Source organism: Rhinolophus sinicus, linkage group LG05 (genome assembly GCF_036562045.2).
Source record: "Rhinolophus sinicus isolate RSC01 linkage group LG05, ASM3656204v1, whole genome shotgun sequence".
Classification (NCBI taxonomy): Eukaryota; Metazoa; Chordata; class Mammalia; order Chiroptera; family Rhinolophidae; genus Rhinolophus; species Rhinolophus sinicus.
This window is the reverse complement of record NC_133755.1, coordinates 176,658,121-176,680,834: the sequence shown is the minus strand read 5'-3', so window position 1 is coordinate 176,680,834 and position 22,714 is coordinate 176,658,121. Positions and strand designations below refer to the sequence as shown.

General features: G+C 44.7%; 1 protein-coding gene across 3 annotated transcripts in view; it reads right to left on the bottom strand.

Annotated features, from left to right (window-relative positions):
* The window catches only part of SYTL3 (synaptotagmin like 3), a 78,063-nt gene continuing 55,349 nt past the window's right edge, over window positions 1–22,714 (bottom strand). For all 3 annotated transcript variants that reach the window (XM_019749458.2, XM_019749468.2, XM_019749481.2), the window contains 7 exons: window positions 12,414–12,592; window positions 7,829–7,931; window positions 5,939–6,109; window positions 3,549–3,654; window positions 2,462–2,567; window positions 1,326–1,531; window positions 1–342 (listed from right to left, as the gene is read on the bottom strand). In XM_019749458.2, the coding sequence (XP_019605017.2) occupies window positions 233–342; window positions 1,326–1,531; window positions 2,462–2,567; window positions 3,549–3,654; window positions 5,939–6,109; window positions 7,829–7,931; window positions 12,414–12,592 (981 nt within the window). In that variant the 3' untranslated portion in view covers window positions 1–232. The remainder of the gene's footprint in view (window positions 343–1,325; window positions 1,532–2,461; window positions 2,568–3,548; window positions 3,655–5,938; window positions 6,110–7,828; window positions 7,932–12,413; window positions 12,593–22,714) is intronic.

Sequence of the window (22,714 nt, the reverse complement as noted above, 5' to 3'; positions counted from 1 at the left end):
TACTGTTGAACATTTATTGAAATCTGGCTATTTTCCACATCTCTCAAAGTACAGATAACCAACCTGAGACTTCTTTCTATAACAGTGATCACTGCTCTGTTTAACAAGTGTACACAGAGGGACACGGAAGAGTGTGTCACTCCAGAGGCCTTGCCAGGTGTGTGTCCACACCCAGCTTGCCAGCTAACCAGCAGGCATGCAGACGAACCCGCTGCAGAGTGGAGCCTGCACTTCAATGCAGGATGAGTGTCAGGTCTGTCCATACATTGGGGCTGGAGAGAACTTCTTGCCACTGGGTCTTTGGCTCTACGCCTGAGTCAGCACCGCCGGCTGGATCTTCCTCTGATGTGAGTGAAACAACAAATTAGTAACAGTGGGCCAGGAGATGACTTTACCACCCCTTTATTCAGCTTTTTCGAAATGAGAACCAGTAAGAAAAGTAATTTTTGCTCAACTTAAGAGCATACTCAAACGTCAACCACTGGTGAGTAGGAGAGAGCCACCCCCACCCCCAACAAAACTTTGTTCAGAACTGGACTCGCTCAGGCATCCTCCCCAGGGATTTGAGGCCTCAGAAGCCTGAAGCTGTTTTCTTTCCTGTTAGTTGAAAGTGAGGAGAGGACAGGTTTAGTGGGTTGATCTTGGAGGAGGGTTGACAAGTCTTAACACATTACGGTGTCTTGACGTGTGGGCATACCAGACCAAGGGGCCAAGTTCATGGAAATGAGTTCCTTAGAGGAAGTGGCTTGGCTTTGGACAATATTTCATTTAAAACAAATTGTAATTTAATAGTCTTTATTTTCAGTGGTCCTCGGTTGGAGGCCTTGGAGATGTGTGCAGGTGTTTTGGTTGTCACAGTGTTTGGGGGTCACTGGGGCACTCAAGCCCTTCCCCGACAAAGGACTATCCCCCACAAAATGCCAGAAGCACTGCTGAGCAACACCGAAGTGTTGCCCTTTTGTCCTCTTAATGAAATACTTTTTGAATTGCCAATAGTTTGGGTTAAGAAGGTATTTTCCTTTAAGAAAATAATCCTTTTCTGATTGATGCCAGAAACAAGAAAATACTGTACCCAGCCCATTTTGAGGCCTGCAATTTAGCAGATCCTAAATCTGATTTAAATTGTTGAAATACTTTGCTGTATTATCGCTCAGTTGTATGGTTATAAGGCGACTTAGTAATCTGCATTTATAGGTGGTTAGGCGATTTCAAAGCCAGTTAAATCATCTGCCATCGTGAAAGCATTTCTTTTAATGGTATCCATGTGACAGTCACTAAGGATCAACCATGCACTTCAGCCCAATAAATATCTCAAGCAGACTTACTGGAACCAAGCGTGGCCCCTCCCAGCAAGCGGTCATTCACACCAAAGATGGCCTGGTCCCAGACGGTTAATTCTAGGCTGGATTGCCTCAGCTGAGAAGGGGTTACGCCGTTGAAAACAAAGGAGTGCTTCCATTGGGGACACACTTGCTTCTTCAGGACTGGAGATTTCAGCCTCAGTTTTTGTTTGTCTGGCAGAGTCAGACAGCTGTAGAAGGAGACAGATAACAGGCCTACAATATGTTCCCTCCACAGGGCCTCCTTTCCCTGTTGGTACTAGCTCAGCAGTGAGGCTATTAGTGCTAAGAAAAGGGCTAACTAAATCCATTACAAAATACAAATTCTAAAATGAATGAAAATGAGAATCACAAGATTGCCTATGTGACCTCGCTAGGATGTTCTGAATTCAGAGCTGAATTCTGCACCAGGCACTAAGCTCAGGGTGATTTGGGATTCCGAGGCCACGTGGCCCTTGTCTTAATCCGCCTCTGCGGTCCGCCGACCACCGGGCGACCGCGAGGCTTATTAGACCTGCTGCCCAGTGACCAGGATTCTGCACATGGCATCTCCTTAACCCAGTTCTCAGAATAAATTCAGAAGGGCCTAGTAAATTGCCCAAGGCCATACAGGTAAACAGCATGGTTAGGACACAAACTCCGTTCTATCTTGACTGGTAGGCCATCATTTTTCCTTTATGACATTGACTGGGGCTTTAGCACGCTACATAATAATGGTGTCTGCTTTACTTTTGGAAACACCAACACACCTGTCGTGAATAAGAATGAGAATGAAATCTGCAGTCATCCCTCTTTCTGTTAATCCAAGGGGATGTGAAGCTGAGGAAACACGATGTCCATGCTCCATGTCGGTCAGTAAATGCTGAGTCACTGACACAACATGGACTAATAAGATCTGGGCTTCAGTTAGAATGTAGTATTACAAACCCAGTCTCAGCATGTCCAACCCCCATGAATTCTTGGACATCAGAGTCTTGAACATGACTTCAATTAGATATTTGTGGAAAAGCTAAAATACAAGTTTGAAATGGGTGTTTTTGGTGTTTCCTACAGTTCCTAGGACCATGCCAAATGTATAGTAGATTATCATTAAATAATATTTGATTAAATCTAATACCTACCCCTTAACAAATGAGTTTAGGGTACCATCTGACCGCACAGGTAAATTCTTGGCTCCCAGCACCACCAAACAGAGTTGACCGTTAAATGATGGCTGATCTCCTGCCCCTGGAAGGAAAGCCGGCATTTGCTGTCAACCCTCCTGCACGTTGGGATGCAATGCCACCACCCCAAAACTGAGCTCAGCCAGAGGATGTCTTACAGCCCTCAGACCCCACGAGAGTAGCCAGGAGGAGCATGCCCACCATAAGAAGGCCCTGCTGGCCCTGCTCACATACTTTCCCCAGCTACCCACCAAACGGTCAGCATGATGATGGGATGGAAGGATTGCTAAAATCCTAGGGAAACAGGCTATAGAGTCAAGACTAACCCAAAGAGAGGAAGGCTGCAGAAAGTGGGAGCCAGTTTGGGGGAAGGTGGGGCTCCAAGGCCTCTTCTAGGGCGCTGGAGATGACCGTGGGTGTTTACTGCTGGTCTGCTGGTGGTCCTGTGAGCTCCTCCAGTCAAATAGCAAATCACTAATACATCAGTGTCATGCATACTGTCTTCACTCCCACTCATTTGCCCACACACCCCATGTTATTTAAGTTAGTTAAATCTATAAGGTCCTCAAGGAACTATGTCCTTGGCCTGTTCTCTTGCTGAGCAGCAGCTGCTCACGTGACCGAAGGCAGGATGTGTCTGCTACGAGCCTTGCAGGCTCTGGCGCCTTGAGATGGGTTCTTGGTTCCCAAAGAGTCAAACTCCCAACCATGATGCAGAAGGTCATTCTTCAAGAAGGGCCACAGTGGGACTCCTTTCACCAGGGGGACCAACCAAGCCAGCTCCTTGGGAGAAAGCCTCGGAGCTGGTGACCTAAGAGCCCTGTAAAGCGGGCATCAGAGGCCTGGCCGTTTTCCAGTCATTCGATTCCCCTCAAGCCACGGGTTCCAGAGACCCCTGTTCCCAGGCTGATCTCCACAGCTCTCGGTGAAAGTTCCTGGAGCACATGGGCAGTAAATGCCAGGACACACTGGCCCACCTCTAAGCCTGCCTGCTGCTCCAGGCTCTGGGGACAGGTGAACATTCCTGAGGCTGGAGACCACCTACCTTCTTGAGCCTCCTCGAGCTTTCCGGGCCCTGCAGGGAGCACCAGTTTGGCCCAGACTGCAAGCTCTGCATTATTGGCAGGTACACCGTCTTCATACTTCGCTGCCTGTGGGCAAGAGGCAGAGCTCAGGCGGCAGTCCCCAGCGCCCAGGACCTTCTGGGCTCCTGGTTGCCTCAGGTCTGTCCCTAAATGCCCTCTGCCTCCCCCACCACAGCACCCCTGCAAAGCCTCTGCAGGCCTCAGAGAGTCAGAGGTGGAGTGGATGTCTGTCAGGACTGCTCTTCCTCCTGTTTATGGTGACCTTGCTCCCATCCTTACCACCCTTACCACCCTCGATGTGGGAGAAACGGCTCAGCCACCCAGCCGCTCACCCCACCAGAGGCAGATGGCCTGATAAGCAGAGGGGTTCAAAGAGCCTGGCACATCATTCCCATAGGATAGTCCAAAGAAACTGGACACAACCTAAGCTGGAAAAAGTAAAGTGAAGCCCCCCCAGCCCCGCCCCCCAATGGATTCCATCCAGGTCAGTGGATTCCAGCTACCCTTCCATGCCAGGGACACCAAGCCACCGGAGACTGATGGGGTCCTGGGCTCCGTGCCCACAACAAGGGGTGGCTCTCCGGTCTGAGTGAGCTGGCCCACTTCTTGTCCCCAGTTCCCTGCCAAGGACACCTTCCTGACTACTCAGGTGGCTTGTCTGGTCACGAGTGATTTTGCCAGAAAATGAGTGAAGGAAGGGCTTGGAGAGCGAAGACGGATCCACTGAATCCCTCACCCTGTGGGGTGGGAAGGGTCTCCTTCATCCGGACCCCTGGCAGCCAGGAGCAGCCTCCCAGCAAGGGCTCGGCGAGGACTCCGAGAGTGTGGAGCGCCAGCCACCCTGCACGGCAGCAGCTCTCCTGGGTCTCCTGGCTGCCTCTGGGGAAGGAGGCTGGCCCTTGGCTACCAAATGAGATAAAGGTGCCTCCACCCTCTGCTTCTAGAAACCCGCACCAACCCCATGCCAAGCCCACTGCCCCCTCCTGTCAGGGCCTGTGAGCAAACACCCAGATCCAGCACCAGTCACTGCCTAGCATCAGGAGGAACGCCTTTACCCTGCTCCTAGCCCGCGTGCCAGTGGATGCCCAGCCTTGTGACAGCCTCTCCTGTCCTGAGTACGGGGTCCTGGGGGGAGAAGACGGGCAGGGCATCCCTAGTACAGGATCCTATAAGGAGACCTCATCTGGCAAGGAAAATCAGGAAAGACTTCATGGAGGAGGTGGATTTAAGCAAAGTCTTGGGCAGACCTCAGACAGGAGAAAGCCACTCCAAGTGGGTATCGCCAAGTGGAGGTCTGAGGACGGACTGACTCTGAGAAGAGAAAACACAAGCACCGGACGGTGAGTGGGGGGGCTGTGCAGGCCGCACAGAGATGAGGACAGGAGAGGGGGGAGGGACGGCTCCCAGGACCAGCACCGTGGGCTTGACCTATAGTGGCGGAGAACCAGAACCACTTCCCACACAGGATATGTGACTGATCGCCTCCCTGCCTTCAGAGAGGAAAAAGGAGGTGAAATGGTGGGACCTGGTCCAGGCCCTGTGAGACTTTCACTGGTGGGGTTGGCACTTCCTGTTGTCATTCTTAGGAAATGATAGAGGCCATGTTTTCTCCTCCTTCACTATCTCAAATGTACTCTCTGCCAATCTTGGATCCTGAAAGGAAATGTGCAAAGCAGCCGCCCGGAGAAATGCTAACCTTTCCCCTGGCATCTCTTCCTACATGCACAGCCAGCTCCTCCTGGCCTGTCCCACCCTGGAGGTTTGCTGCTCTGCTAGAGCAGGACAGGAAGTCCCCTCTGGTCAGGCCACCTCTGTCTCTGCCAGCCTGATAGCATTTGGTCCAGTTGTTCTCACCTATTGTTGTGGGAGTGGCTGGGGTGGGACGTTTAGAAACACTACACTGTAGCCCTCAGGACAGGTGTGGTCCCAGGGGTGGGGGTGGGGGAGCCAAAAGGTGTGGACTTTGAGCTGCAGGGCCATGAGAGTCCAGGCCAGCTCAGCTGACACCAAGTGACCCTGAATTTGAGGGAAGGGCGCAGAGCTACAAGGCCGGCACAGGAAGGCTGCACATCGGGCCGGAACCAGGCTAGCGTTTGGGCTGTGCTGCGAATTGGGCTATTCCGGTCCTTGAACAAACCACGGCAGGTAAAAATCCCTCCGCCGAACCCCACCAGGAGAGCCCGACACTGGGCCTTTTCTGCCTAGGAAGTTCCTATTTAACAGTCACAGCCTGGCAAGTGCCCACAATTGTCTTGGGTCCAAGGTTTCCCAGGTAGGTATCCTTTTCTGGATCCCTCTGAAAAATTCTCACGGTGGGCGTGAGGTCACTTAGTCCCAAACCAGACATCACCTTGGCCCGGAGCGTATACCAGCGGAAGGATTGTGTTGTGCTGTCGGCAAAGTCCCACGAGGCCAGAGGAATGATCACTTCTCCAAGAAACACCCTCCGCGCGAGTGTGCCCAGGTGCCACACGGACACCTGCAGTCGCCGGGTCGCCAGCTGGGCAGGCTCCACCTGGTACTGCAAAGGGGAACAGAGCCAGTCAGCCTGGGCTGCCAGGGCCACACTGCGGCGCCACCAGGCAGAAGTACCGGAAGACGTCCCAAGAAGTGCTCTGCTTGGAAGAGGATCATCTATCACAAGTATTTTTCTCAAAACTGGCGGAAGACGGTTCTTACCCCCGGAATCTTACTCTGGTGGCTTGCCCCAGGTTGTATGAACCCCCGGTGTGCTAAACAAAAGGGTAATTCGAAATACTGATTTCTGCAAAACTCTCAATGGTCGCTCAGCTTCATCTTCCCTTCTTTCCTGTCTTAAGCGTTTCTGTGAAGCTTGTGTCAGACGTTATGAAGTTAGAACGGAGTAGGGGCACTGATTCTTTTAAACGTCTCTGGAAACTTGTCCAGGACAACCAAAATATTCACAATATACTGGATAAAACCAATGGATGAAAAGTTTAGGTGATGTCTTTGAGATTCTGCATGTATTTTAAAGATGGTAAACTGTATCAAATTATATAATTAAATATTTCTCTAAAATGTAGTCAATCCTCAATTTTATCTCATTTCATAAAATGTGAACCATCTACCTCTGTTTAGTACAAAATACTGTAATTAGACTTATGAGCCATTTTAGATGTCACCTTAAAATATGTGAGAAGGCACATAGCTTTTCAAAGTTCTTTTAGCAGGTATGTGACCAAAACCATCTGAAGACCGGTCTCTCGTGAGTTGCTCCTGGAGTGGTCCCAGACCCAGCACACACCGGCTGACTCACAACCTACTTTTTTTATTTTTAAATCCCTTGGTGATTCTTGTGCACGTAAATTCTGAGAAGGACTGCTAGTCCTCAGTGCTAAGTGAGGGTTCTAATACCAAGCTCAGAGAGACTATAACACACTTGGCCACAGTAGGGGCACAGAAAACAATGGCTATTGTTACTTAACAAATGGGAGCCTTGTGCCAGCTGCCCAGGTGGTCCTTTGCAGGGAGTTCCCAAATGCTCCTTCTCACCAAGGAGTCAAAGCCCTCTCCTTTCCAGTCTTGACACATGGGATCCCTGGGCTTCCCATCCGTGACTGGGAACATGTGTTCTCCATGAGTCTGGACGGTTCTTCCAGCTCAGGGCCTCCCACACCTAGCTATCTGCATACACCAGACTTCATCTCCAACTCTCCATCCTAAATCCCAGCGTGAGGCATCCCCTCCCCATCTCTGCCTTCAACCGCAAATCATATTTCTTCAGCACCAAAGAAGGTGAAACCCAAACAATTATCTATAAAATGTTTTCATAAAATGACTATTTTTTTCTTAAAATAAGAAAAAACCTAGGCATGCAGATATATAATAAAGGTGCACTTTTACAAAGATAGTAACCTACTAGTTTAATTTACAGGATACAGTGTTTGAGAATACCTCCTTGACAGTTATAAAAATTCAACGGGACAAACCGATTTTAAAAATTGAGAGGCAGCCAGGCTCTTTTTCACCATTTTCTTGGAAATCATTCATCAAAAGCCATTTTCAAGTCTGGCAGACTCTGCACTTTTCCCGTACAAAGGCTGGAATTTATTTTCTACCACTTGCCACTGATTGACAGAGCCCCGCAGAAATGCATTAAGTGTCTGCACTTATGTTTAACTGACTCACGAGTTTGGAAGAACCGTCCGCTGGACTTTGGCCCCCTGTGCCCAGCCCAAGATGGGGAGACTCAACACATAAATATTTGCTCAGCAAGTACCTTTAAGGTCTCCTGGAAGGTTGGGTCCACCGTGTTCTTTTGGACTCCGGTCTTGCGTTTTCCCTGGGAGGATCTGTCAGGCAGCAGATAGGTCTTCACATACCTAGGAGCCAAATGCAGGCAGGACAAGGTACAAGCTCAGAGGGCGTGGATGAAAGTTCAGGTGGAGAATCACACATCAGCGTTTTCTTTGCCCTGCTTTCTGCGGAATTGCGGGTTGACTGAAAGGGCTCAGTGGCCACCACTGACTGAACAATGGAGCTGCGTACACAGCTGCTGCTTACACAGTCTCTGGCCACCACATTCTGGAATCTACATGGCTCATCAGCTGCCATCTCGGGGCTCCATGGTGGGAGGCCATGTGTCAGCTCGTCCTCCCTGCACCCACGCAAGTGGACATGGAAGGTGTATGCCTCACACTTTGCTCTTCCCTGCCGGGCCTCCAAGCCTGTCCTCCTGACTGCTGAGGACCAGCACTCACGATCCCTCTCCACTGAGTCTGGAGGCCGCAGCTCAGCTAGCAGAGGCATCAGCAGAGAGGCAAGCTCTCTACTGGCACTCTGCCCACCCACTGAAATCCTGTTCTAGGTTGATCCCTCCACTCAGGTCCCGAGACTGCCCTTCCTGGCTCCTCTGGCAGCTCTATTGATGGCAATGACTCAGCTTGTCGAGGCTCTGTCCCCACAGGCTAGGAGAGGCTCAACTTTCCCAGAGCAAAAGGGAACAGTCACCCTCCCTTGATCTGGATCCCTTCTGAAGCTCCAGTCTCAGGCCTCTTCTTCCCTGTCCGTCAAAAGTCTTGGAAAAGTACTCCCGGCTCACTGTCACCAATTCCTCAATGCTCATTTACTCTTAAATTGCTGATCCTTATCAGAGCCTACACAAGTACAACAGGATATATAAAATATACCTGTTAGCTTAAAGCATTATAATAAAATACACACCCGTGTATTGAATTGGTTTATTGTGTTAAATCCTCTATTTCTTCATTTATCTTTTTACAGATTGTTCTAGCTATTATTGAGAAAGGTATTCGCATCTCCAGGTATTATTGTAGAACTGTTTCTCCCTTCACTTATGTCAATTTTTGTTTCATGTGACTTGATCGTCTGTTATTAGATGCACAGACATTTATAATTTTTTCTTGCTATAGCAAACCTTTTTCTTTTGTAACCTTTTTGATTTAATGTCTATTTTGTCTGATATTAATATAGTTCCCCTGCTCTCTTTTGGTTATTATTTGCATGGAATGTCTTCGCTTTGTGTCTTTGGGTCTACAGTCTCTTGTACATGACATATAATTGGATCCTATGTTTTTATCCATTCTGCCAATTTCTGTCTTTTAGTTGGAGAGTCTAATTCATTGACATTTAAAATAATTACTGATAAGGAGGTACTTACTTCTGATATTTGTTATGTTTCTATCTGCCTTATAGCTTTTGAGTCCCTCATTTCCTGCATTACTGTATTCTTTTGTGTTCAGTTGATTTTTTGTGGTGAATGAACTATTTAAATTCCTTTCTCATTTCCATTTGTGTATGTTCTGTAACTATTTTCTTTGTGGTTATCAAGGGGATTACATTTAATATCTTAAAGTTATAACACTCTAACGTGAATTTATCTCATCTTAACTTCAATAGTTACACAAACTCTGCTCCTTTTCAGCTCCATTTTTACGTCTTTCCATTGATGTCACACAATGACATCATTATACATGGCATGCCCAAAAACACAAACTAATTCTTTAAAATGTGTTAGTTTCTTAAATTATGTCAAAAACTAACTGTGAAATGACAAAGAACAGTTATAATAATAGACTGTTTTTAAAATATATTAGTCTCTTTAGTATAAAAAACAAAAAGCAGAATTACATACAATTTTTACAAAACTAGCTTTTATAATTGCTTGTGTTTACACCTTTATTGAGACCTTTATTTCTTCATACATCTTTGAGTTACTGCCTAATGTCCTTTCATTTCACCCCATAAGACTTCCTTGAGCATTTCTTGCAGGACAGGTCTAGTGGTAACACACTCCATCAACTTTTGTTTATTTCAGACTGACATAATTTCTCCCCCACTTTTGAAGAACAGTTTTGCTGGATATAGGATTCTTGGTTGACAGGTGTGTGTGTTTTTTCTTTTAGCATTTTGAGTATATTGGCCTTCTGGCCTTTAAAGTTCCTGCTGAAAAATCTGCTGAGGATCTTATTGAATAAGTCTTCTTTGTGTGTGATTGTTCACTCCTCTCACTGCTTTCAAGAGTCTGTCTTTCAAAAATTTGTTTATAATGTGTCTCAGTGTGGGTGCTTTGAGTTCATCTTACGTAGAGTTTAGTGGGCTTCTTTGATGTTTATATTCATGTATGTCATCAAATTTGAGAAGTTTCCAGCTGTTATTTCTTCAGATATTCTCTCTATCCCTTGCGCTCTATCTCTCTCTTTCTCTCTCTCTTCTCCTTCTGAGACTCTCACATACATACGCTGGTCCACTTGATGGTATCCCACAGGTCCCTTCCGTTCTGTTTGCTTTTCTTCAATCTTTTTTTCTTTCTATTCCTCGGACTCAATAAATTCCATTGTCCTAGCCACTGATTCTTTCTTCTACTTGCTCATCTCTGCCTTTAAATCCCTCTATGAATTTTTCATTTCAGTTATTATAGTTTTCAGCTCCACAATTTATTTTTGGTTTCTTTTTAGGTTTTCTATCTCTGTATTGATAATTCCACTTTGTTCATACATCAGTTTCTTGACTCTTTTCACATCTTCCTTTAGTTCTTTGAGCATCTTTAAGACAATGTTTTAAGGTCTTTGTCTAGTAAACCAGCCATCAGATCTCTTTTGGGGACAGTTTCTGTTGATTTATTTTTTTCCCTTTGAATGGGCCGTACTTTCCCGTTTCTTTATATGCCTTGTGATTTTTGTTGAACACTGGACATTTGTGTCTAATAATGTGCTAACTCTGGAAATCAGATTCTTTCCATTCCCCAGAGTTTACTGTTTTTTGTTATCATTTTTGTTTATTGATTCTGTACCTAGGATCAGCTTGAGGTGTAAACTCAAGGTTTTTTCAGGATTACTCTGAGCCTGTACCTTTCCCTGAGTACAGGGAAATGCACAGTCACTTTTTAATTTTCCTTGTACATGCAGTTACTTTTGAATGTCCTAGTCTATAGTATCTGGCTTCCAAGAGAGGAAAAAGAGAAAATTGAAAAAGGGAGACAAACAAGGGCACTGGTCCTTTAAACCCCCTGGAAATCACATCAGCCAGAGGTGGAGGGGATTGCAACAATGGGTTGAGATGCAACAACAATGGCTGCATGCCTCTTTGTCTGTACCTCTGTGATCAGAAGCAGCAATCAGCAATCAGAGAAGAGATCTCTGATATTTGGAGGACAGGATCCTCTTGCCCACCCTGACTCCTGCAAGCTGTGTGCAAACTGCTCTGGGAACACATGCACAGCTGCCTGCCAAGGGGTTGGGGGTAGAGGATGGGTATCTATTACTGTTCTAAGAGCTTAGATTGACCGATATTAACCCCAATTTATCATCCAAGCTTTCGCCTGGAAGTTGCAAGCCTTCAAAAGACTTCAGAGTTCCAAAATAGTTACATCAGACAGATTCTGACAGAGCAGTTATTATTGTCTGTGTGGGGAGATGGATTCTTGATGCTTTCTACTCTGTCATCTTTTAGATGACAGGAAGTTCCCAGAAGGGAAACCCTAAGTGGCTAGTGTGTATATGAAAAGTTGCTTATCTTTGTTAGTAATAAGGGAAGTACGTGTTCCCTGAAAATAATAATGAGATACCATGTTGGAAGAAAATTTTAATCTGTTTATGGATAGTGTGAGACAGGATTTTAATTTTATTTTTCCTGTATGGAAAGTCAAATTATCCAATACTATTTATTGAAGTTCATCTGCATTGATTTAAAATAACCCCTTGATTATATAAGTTCCCTTCTATGCTACGGTCTATGTCTGAACTTTTGATTCTGCTCTATTGACCTGCTTGTCTAGTCTTGCATCAATAACACATTGTTGGAATTACTGCAGCGTTATAATAATTCTTGACACAATTCTTATTTATTTATTTATCTATTTATTTATTTTAAGTGCGTTTTTCCAGGCCCCATCAGCTCCAAGTCAAGTAGTTGTTTCAATCTGGTCATGGAGGGTGCAGCTCACAGTGGCCCATGTGGGGATCAAACCAGCAACCTTGTTGTTAAGAGCACCGCGCTCTAACCCACTGAGCTCACCAGCCGCCCAAATCTTTTTATTTTTTTTATTTTATTTTTTTTACAATTGTCTTGGTTATTCTCGGACTTTCACTTTTCCATGTAAACTTTAGAATCAATAAATATGTCTTTATGTCAAAACTTAGAAAAAAGCCAGTCAGCGGCTTTGAGCCTTTGAGCCGCGGCCTACTCCTAACCCTTTGGAGTGTACTTTATCTTCTAATAATGGCCCTTGAGCCACTGACTTCTGCTGAGGCCCGCTTCTACCTCTTTGAAATGTACTTTTTCTTCTAATAAACTGCTCTTTCATCACTTAAAAAAAAAAAAAAAACTTAGACAAAGAAACTTACGGATTGCACTTTTTCTTCTTATCCTCTCCATAGGCAAGGTTCTTACAGGCCTCGATACATATTTCCAAAGAGTAGGTTTTGAAGCAATAACGAATGGCAAATTCTATTTCTCCAGTGACAGTAGCGTTGTCAAAATTGCCCATCTCTGTACAGGTGCTGTTAATGCTAATTAAACTTCCCTGAAATCAAGAATGACAGATATAATAAATTCACAGTTAATTCTTTTGCTGGTTTGATTTCAAGATATCAGATAAATCAAAATTCACACAGAGTATGCACCTGACTCACGTTCAGAATGCACCAACTTGTAATTTGCCAAAATAAGTTGCCATATATTCTGTCCTAACAAGACGCGGAATCCTCAGAAGGTCCTGTGTTGCCTAGATATGGTCTTTGCCTAGCAATAAAGGTTACACAATCTTATTCTTTAACTCAAATCACTTGGGATGAAGTGGACTGTCTCCTGTGAAAGTCTGCAAAGATAACTCTCTGGAGGCAGACAATACCCATGGAAGGAATAGCCATGTGGAAAGCAGCATTGTGTGGGGGCTAAGTGCCTGTGAGTGGGAATCAGAGAGGGCTGGGTTCAGATTCTGGTTCTGCTATTCATTAGCTGTGTCAAAGTCTAAATGGAAGAATTAATACTGGTCTTACATAGGGTTATGGTGAGGAGTGAAAGGAATAAAGTATGTAAAGTATGCAGAGACAACTATAAATTGTGTTTATATTAGTATGGGTACCAATAATGAAAAACAAAACTACCATCATAAGTTAGGGCATTCCAAGCATAGATGATAGAGATAGGTAACATGAGATGTCTGTGCCTGCGAAACAAAACAAACTGCCTAATCACTGTTCAATTTGCTTAAATATTTGCCACCATTTACTTGTAACCAATTTCAGTGCTGACTCTATAGAAATAAGGAATCTTAAGTGATTTTGACTTCTAATTCCCTGGTAGTTCCTCCACACGGTAAAACATCCTGGAAAGAAATGGAGAAGGAAGCCTGGGCTTTCTCTCTCACTAGAGAGAGATAAGCAAACCAACAACTTATCAGAGGGACCTAAATCTGAACTAATTAATGCAAGGAATACAACCATCTCCACCACACCTAGTCACTGGCTCTGATAATTTTAATCTGCTAACATTCACATATCTGTTAGAATGGAAAACACTTTCTTTGAATTTTACAGACTCAAAAAGGCATGACGTGGTGAGCCCGCATGAACAAGTGAGTGTTCAAAAGTGTGAAGATAGTAACTAATGGGCAGGGAAGCTTGGCAAAAGGTGTGAGCTGCTTGAGAAAAGAACAAGGTGGATAAATGGAGGTGCTAAAAGGTTAATTTGATAATTAAACTGGCATTCATCACTGGATTTCCCTTCAGGCTGTCACACCAACTCTTCTGCCAAGAACAAATAGAAAATGGAATTAAATAACAAACAAACCATTTCAAGGCATTGTGGAGATACCAAGACAGCCAGGAAGCAAGGGTCCAAGAGACTGAAGAGAAGTACACTGAGGTGAGCCTGACCTCGTGGGCTGCGTTTCCCTTTGAGGCATTTGTCTGTGTGGAAGCGGCACAGGGCTGGAAGACTGAGTCAAGCTACCCAGAACGGCTATGAGGCGCAGAAGCCAAGCAAGCGTCCAAGGCTATGACGGCACCGTGAGTGAACATGAGAAGTTCCCAAAGCAAGGGGAAATGCTCTAAGTGAGAGTGCCACTAGATACTGCTTTTCCTCTCAAGGTACTTTCTGGATTGGATGCTGTCACTGAGGCTGAGAAGCTTAAAAATGCTTTCAGAAGTCACATCTTACTAGAGAGAAATAAAACTGGAATTCAAGCTCACCACAGGGCAGGGGCTCAGTGACCTCCAGACTTTTCAGTTGGAACCCCTCAAACGCTGTTTTCCTCGGAGTAAGAGTCAACTGGAAATGGAACTGATCTGACAAGGATTGAAAGCCAGCTTTGAACGAGCTCAATGCCAGACGGATCCGGACTATTTGCCTGCATTCAAGCTATCTGCTGGAAGCCCAGGAGCAGTCTCTCTGAAGGAAGATGACATCCATCTCTCTTACTGGACTGGAAGCTCCGTGAGGGCAGGGGATCAGCAGTCTCTACGCCATCCTATCTCCAGCACCCAGCTCAGTGCCTGGCTTATGGTAAATCCTCAGTAAATATTTAGGAAGTAAATAAAGAAAGCACTTATAGTATTTTGATTTTAAAAGTTCTCTATTAAATGTTATGGCATGATGGGTTGTGCTGTCTTGTGCCTAAAGGAACAACAGAATTAAAGTGAGAACGCAGGTGGTAGTCCTAATTTTTTATAACTTTAGTTGAGTCACTTAGCCACAGATTCCAGAGGAAAAATATTTTAAAATAAAACTACATGTGGGCATATCATAATAAAATTGCTGAAAACCGAAGATAGTGAGAAAAATCTTAAAGGCAGAAGCAAAAAAGACATGTTACCTTCAGTGGAAGAAACAATAGAGGAATGATGTAGGAATATTTCTCTGTGAGTGAGTGTTGGGATGGTGTTTCGTGAAATCGAAGAATGGAAACACGGACCCAGGAGAGGCAAGGAGTTGTTGTTTTTTTTTTGGGTTTTTTTTTTGGTTTTTTTTTTAAGAGGATCGTTTATTGAAAGCAAAGGGTCAGAGCTCCTGAGCAGAAGGGGGTCCCAAATGAGGTACCCCGTGACTGAGGCAAAAGTTCTTACTTTTATACCTTCCCTTGCCTGCTGGGAGAAGGGGCTGGAGCCTTTTAACGGAATTCATCCATCAGGTTTGTCCTGTTTGCCCATCCTGAAGGGATTAATGAACCCATTCCTATCTATCAGATCTGCTCCTTTGTCCGGCCAGAAGGGATTTGAGATAATTTATTAACCTTAAAGTGCATTCTCACATCTTTGTCCTGGAGTGAAGGAGACATTCCAGAACTTGGAGTTTCAGGATATGGCTGCCTTTTGCTTATTCTACCAGGGACCTCCCTGTATTTTATAACAACATGCTAACTAACCCGTGTCAGGAGGCGAGGATGGGACCCCAACTATTGCTGGGGCAATGGTTTCTTCTGTTTGGGAGGGAAAGAAGGGTAGGTTGGGTGCAGGCAGACCTACTGGGATGTTAATGTTGGCATCAGGAAGATTAGGGAATTCCAAGCTGAATCTACTTTTTTTGTAAAGAAGGGAGGTTTGTTTGTTGAGAATGAGGGGGAAGTGTGGGGAAGAAGGTTTGAAAAGAAGTTTGAGGGGCGGCTGGTTAGCTCAGTTGGTTAGAGCACGATGCTCTTAACAAGGTTGCCGTTCAATCCCATATGGGCCACTGTGAGCTGTACCCTCCACGACTAGATTGAAACAACTACTTGACTTGGAGCTGATGGGTCCTGGAAAAACACACTTAAAATAAATAAAAGTTTGTTGTTGTTTTTTTTAAGAGGTTTGAAAAGATTGAAGAAGGTATGAAATGGTGGTTGAGGAGAGCAGGGAATGAGTTACCCAGAAAAATAAATCAGGATCAGGACCGCTGGCACTGTGGGGCGCATTTGGAGTTGGTCACACAGTAGGGCAGACTGAATCTCCGAACACTTACACTGGGCATCAAGTCTGCCCTACTGTGTGTGCTTCTGTTCAGGTGCGGAATGGAGAACGTACGCTGCTGGCTCATCCAGCGTGGCGTCCAGAATTATAAAGCATGCAGGAAGCACTCTAATTACTCATCCTTCATTTTACAAGTAGATAAGCAGAGGTCAAGACAGGTTGAGACCCACCCAAATATTACACAGCAAATCAGAAGTAGAGGTGGGTCCTTAATTCAGCTGATGGTAGTGTCTCTGAGTAATTCAACTGCTGCGTCTGCTTAGCCGGGGAAAGCACAGCCTCAGATAAGGAAAGGACAGCAGAGCACACCCTTCGGTCAATCGCATTCCTTCTGAGATAACCTTATGGCTCTCTACCATTGGCCTGGCAGGGCTTTCTGGTTCTACCTTCCATGTAAGCCAGAACAGAATTTTCCAGCAAGTCGAAACTTTGAGCAACAAATGAAGTCAACCAACAGGTCCTGCCCAAAAGAGCGACTAAGAACTCAGCCTGACTTTTATTAGCACCACTGGTGCTATCTGGGTTTGAAAGAAATCTGAGCAAAAGCAAAGAACAACCCATGGCAGGCAGCTGTCGCCACACAGCAGCCTACCCGTCTGTCCCCTCGTACCTGCCCCTAAAGAAAGGAGAGTCTGTGAGATGGATCCTTTCAGGGACTTTGCTTCACCTTTGTGTTTGCACCTTATGTCTCCCTGTTTGGCCCCAGGGGATGGCTGGTTAGCCAATAACGAGTAAGATTCCCCACGGGGGGAACAATTCAAGCCAGGCGCAGTCGAGTGGGGACCAACAGGAGAACCCACGGGGTTCATAGAGGTGGGCACAGCCACCCACCTTCCCCGGGCTAAGAAGAGCCTCTGCCTCTGTGGCTGCATTCCTTCCCACAACCTACAAGGGAAGAGATTCAATGATGTGCTCTCCATCTACTCATATGCATAAAGGTTTTGTCCTTTGGGGAAGTACATACATCCTGAGACTTATGGTTCCGCTGCCTGCAGGCAGGGGTGACAGGCTTGAGTCAGTGTCCTATGATGATGTGTGGGATTCACAGATCTTGAGACTGACAAGCTTTATCTCCTTTACTTCCCCACCTAACTCATAAAAACTAATGCGTAGGCCCCAATAGGGGCACTCAGTCCTTGAGGCTGCACATGCCTTGGCCCCGCTTGCACTCTGTTCACGGCTACTGTCTTTTCTTAACCCTGCGCCGCCCTCCTCGCTCCCCACAGCCCTCGTCGCACGGCAAGCCACAGGCAGCGAGCATTCAGTGACCTCTGAAGGTCATAAGTTAGCTAGTGTGACCGCAAGCCAGACCCGATGCCCTTTTATTTTATAAAAGCAGACAGCGAGGAGTCAAGTGAAACCACAGCTATACTAAAAAAAATAAAAATAAAAATCAGTCCTGATCAGCCAGAGCAGGCCGAGGGCATTACCGCAGAGTGGCTCAGACGGCAGCCATGGCGCCAGATAGCCTTCCCACGCTGGCCCTGACACTTATGAGCAATTTTCTTATGCTCTGTAGCCTCAGTTTCCTTATCTGTAAAATGGGGTCTATTTCATAGGATTGATATGAGGCTCGGTTAGTTAGTGCATATAAAAAGACTGAGAACCATGCCTGTGCAGACTAAATTTATTAACCTTTTAAAATGCCTCACAGTGTGGCTGCCCTTTGTAAGCTGAGCAAATCATTTCCTTTGTGTTTTTTTTCTTTCTGCTTTTTTCCCTTTTTTACTGTGAAATATATACTATATTAAAAGTTGCATATAATGGATAAGTATAGTTAAGTAATAATTATACAATGAACATCTATGTACTGCTCACCACTCACCTTAAACACAAAATAACAAAACCAGGACCTGGGCAGTGTCCTCCCTCATCCAGTCCCCTCCTGTTCCCGGCCCTGAGTAAATGCTGTTTCAAACTTTTCTGTTAATCATCTTTGTTTTTCTTCAGGGTTTTATGACATATGTATATATCCCCCAAACAATACACATATACCAGTTAGTTTTGCCTGGTTTGGGAATTGATATACTTAGAATCATATTGGGTAACTGTCTGCCTGTAACTTACTTTCTCTTGATGTTATGTTTTTTAAATTCATCGATGTGGTCAGGTGTGGTTTTAGTTCATTGACTGTCATTCCCAAACAATTTTCTATTGGATGAATAAGCCATCATATATTCCTTTATTTATTCTGTTCTTTTATAAAGATACATTAATATGGGTAGATAGCTAAATAGAGTACTCTTTAAAAAGTCAATGCAGGGGCGGCCGGATGGCTCAGCTGGTTAGAGCGTGAGCTCTCAACAACAGGGTTGCTGGTTGGATTCCTGCATGGGATGGTGGGCTGCGCCCCCTGAAACTAAGATTGAAAATGGTGACTGGACTTGGAGCTGAGCTGTGCCCTCCACAACTAGATCAAAGGACAACGACTTGGAGCTGATGGGCCCTGGAGAAACATAATGTCCCCCAATATTCCCCAATAAAATTAAATATATACGTATTTAAAAAAACCCACAAAAAACGAAAAGAAACAACAGGGAAGTTGGGTTTTTACTCCTTCAATGATTACAAATCTGGTCTCCCTCAAATTTAGGACAATCTCCTGCTGCTGTATGTTTTGGGGGCTCCACTGGGTACCGTGTGGCCAGTCCACCAGTCACGACATCTTCACCGACAGGGAAAACGTGAATTGCATGAAAATATTGATATAAATGCTTTCCTTTTTAGATTTATTAAAAAACAGAAGTGTAAACAAAATTGAAAATCAGACAGGATCTTTAGTACGATTTTTTTTCTTCCATGGAAATGCTAAAAAGTTAATTACATATATTTGTTGACTCTACCAAGCTCTAACTCCCTCTGATGATCAGGGTTGTTTTGTTTTGTTTTGAAACAAATTGGGTTTTTCCTTTCCACAAAACATGACATGTTTATGGAAAAAGAAAACAGATAAATAAATTAAAAAGACCAATACTTTTCAGAAAAAAAGCATAATCCCATCATTCTTGGGTCAACATTTCAATATAATCCTTTCAGTTGTTCTGTAATGTCTATAGGACAATCAATCATTTAATTTTCATAAATATGTGCTGCTATAGTATTATATTGTAACCTTATATTTTCCATATTAATATTCTTCAAATACATCATTTTTAAGAGTTGCAAGGTATTCTTCTGAATAAATGTACCAAAATTTATTCACCAGTTACCACATTTTGAACATTTTGGTTATGTAGGGGTTCAAAATGGGCCTCTGTAGTGTGTGGGTTATTTTGAGCTAAAGGGGACCGAGACCCTGCAGGCTCAAGAGAAACTTCTGCCTCCCTTACCTACCTAGAAGAATTTAAATTAGGGGCCTTGCCCATAATAAGACATTAGGAGAGAGAACCTTTTTGGCCTATCTATAGACCAGGGCAAACTAATAATTACTGAGCCTCTGCTCTCCTCCTGCACTGACCTTCCTGTCCTTCGAAGCCTCACCCTGAGCTCAGAATGTCATGTGTACCTCATTTTCCCTCTCTGTCTTTGAACCTCTCATGGACGTGGGGTCTCTGACTCTCTCATGTATGTGGGGTTACCATACATATGCATGTAATTAAATTTGGTTATTTTCTCTTGTTAATCTATCGCATGTAGATTTAGTTATTAGACCAGAGGAGGGTAGAAGAAAGTTGCTTCCTTCCTCTCAGTTATTTCCAAGTTTTCGAAATTAAAACTATTATAAACAATGCTGTCCTGAACATCCATGTATACACATTTTTGGCAACATTCGTGGTAATTTTTAAAGAATATTTCCTGTAACTGAAATTGTTAGATTAAAGAGAACATCTATTTTATGATATATGTTGCTAATTGCCCTCCAGCTCACCTCAGCAGTTTATGGGAATGCCGGCTGCCCCACACCTTTGATGACGCTGAGCTGTATCATTTTTTAAATTTGCTAAAATGATCCCCCAAATAGCGCTTGCTTGGGAGGTTGAGTGTTTCCCATATTTATTGACCATTTATATTTCCACTTTTGTAATAAGCTTTTTCTAGTCCCAACATCCTGTTTCACAGAGAACATAAATGTCTCTCGGTGATAGGCTACATCTTTTGGCAAGAAGTAATAATCGGTTATTTGCTTTGTGGGAGCTTAGTTTCCTCAAACAAACACTTGGGTCTAAAGGGAACAAGTTAGGATTAAATATATGATAATTCAGTCTCATGATGATAAATCAGAGCACAACTCAGAGAAGACTTTAGAAGAAAGGGATAATAGAGTCCTATTGAATTTGCATAGTGGTTTGGAGGAACCATCCTAAGAAACAGAGTCTGAGTGAGAAGAATACACTCACCTGCATCCCCTTACCCCAGCATCATTCCCCCGACTTAGTAAAGGTTTCTGGGTGTGGATCAACCACAAATGAGTGAGGCTGGACTAGGGGGTGGGGCAGGAAAACCACTCAGTTTAAGAGGTCACCCAATCCTGTGCGATAGTACTGAAAGCCTGGCCTTTGGCACACATGGCCCCTGGGGGTGGAATCAGAGTTCTGCAGTTACCCTCTGTGAACCTCAGTTTTCCCATTTGTGAAATGGGATAATAGCATCCATTGACAAGATCGTTGTCAGAATGATTGAGAGGGGTAGTACCTGGCTCAGTAGTTAGTACACAGTAGTCTTTCAAAAAATGATAGCCACGACAAGGATTAATCCAATCTTTCAAATATTTATTGCGTACTATTTAAGTATGAGGCACTGCTCTGGCGTCTTAGGAATTACAATAGACAACACACAACAGATAAGCCAGTTATAGCTGTAGACGGTGATAAGAATATGAATAGATATGGAGCAGGTAAGGGCAATGGGCGTACAGAACAAGGCAGGGGGCAGACCTCCTTGGGAAGGTAACCTTGCAGCAAAGACACGAAAGAAGGAAGTGAATGAGCTTGGCACCTGGGAGAGGGACCAACCACAGAAATGCCCCACGGCAGGCGTGAGTCTGACTTGTTGAAGGGCCAGCGAGCGGCCCTCATGGTTGAACAGAGGGAACAAGGAGAGAAGGTGGTAGCAGTTGGGGTGGCGGGTAATTCATACGGAGCCTCGCGGACCATCTGTGGGGTGGGTCCTAGCCCGAGTCTGCCTACATGTTGGTTGCTGGGCATACAAAGACATGACTCTGGCCCTTGAAGGAGCTTAGAGTCCAGTCGACCCTGGGCAGTTCAGGGAAAGCTGCCCCTTGGGCTCTCTTGGAAGGTTTAGCCTCTGGGATCAGCCTTATAAAGGCTCAAGGTGACTGGATTCCTTGGGGTCCTTTGTCACCTTTGCAGAGGCAAAACTTGTGGTGACTCTTGGAAAAGCCTCCCAGAGGCCACCCTTCCTACCCGTTTCAAATCCGCCACAAGCACAACCCTAGGAGAGAAAGTTCTGGAGTCACCCTTTCCTACCTGGACCTCAAGGAAGTGTTTCCTCAGTATTTTAACCTTCTTGAACTATTGTCAAGTATGACCAACACCTAGTCCTGAAGAAAGGTGCTGAGCCATCCTCCAACCCAAACTCTCTGAAATACCCTGGCAGTGCCATCCCAGACGCTCGCAACCTTAGGGAATCCAAGAAGCAGAGGCTGGGCCTCAGCAGCCAGGAATGTGTCCCACTCTGTGCCCCAGGGCAGGTGGCTGCACTCAGAGGGAGTTGGGAGGGACTCTCCAGAGGATTTCTGTGAACCGCATTTGCATTTGCGTTTGAGAGATGAACCTAGTCTCAGGAAAGTGCCGAGGCACAGACACAACATTCTGGAAGCTGTTCCAGAGAACCTGGGAGCGCTCCTACTCCAAGGGTTGCTTAAAACACAATCAGAGCACCCACACCGGTGCTGCCCGATAGAAGTACAAGGTGAGCCACATATGGAATTTAAAAATCTCTAGTAGCCACATTTTTAAAAAACAGAAAATAATTGTAATAGTGTATTTTAGAAATGAAATATATCCAAAATACGATCATTTTAACAAAAATTAACATAGAAGTTACTGAGACGTTTCACATTTTTTTCATACTTAAGTCTTCAAAATCCAGTGTGGATTTTATACTCGCAGAAGACCTCCGTTTGGACCAGCCACACTTCAAGGGCTCAACAGCCACATGAGACTAATGGCTACTAGATTAGATGACCCAGGTCTAGACTGTTCAAGAATCCTTAACGAATGACACAGTTTACTCCAGTTTGAAATTGCCAGGGCCCGATCCGTGTTTCTCAAAGCAATCCAGTGAAATAAAAAGAACTCTGAAGTTCAAAGTTTTCATGATTATTTAAGATCATCTCATCAAAGAGCTGTGACCGTAACTGAGGCCTCATCACCCCTTATCCAAGCATCTCTTATACCACATATCACAATTTTAAAGTAAGCATTCGTTTAATGTTTTTGAATAAGAAAATGAGTAACTAAAAGGCCTCCCTGTAAACAGACATTACATTGAAAACATCACAAAGCAATCTTGGGTAAGAATTACAAGTTGGAGGACTTCAAGACTCCCAAGAAATCTACAGTAATCAGGACAGCGTGCTATTGGCACACGGAGAGACAGAGATCAGTGGAGCAGAAGGGAACCCAGAGAAAGACCCACAACCTTTTGCAACAAACACATCCACGTCAATGGAGAAATAGGAGCCTTTTAAGACAAATGGTGCTGGAATAACTGGGTATCTATATGGGGAAAAAGTGAAC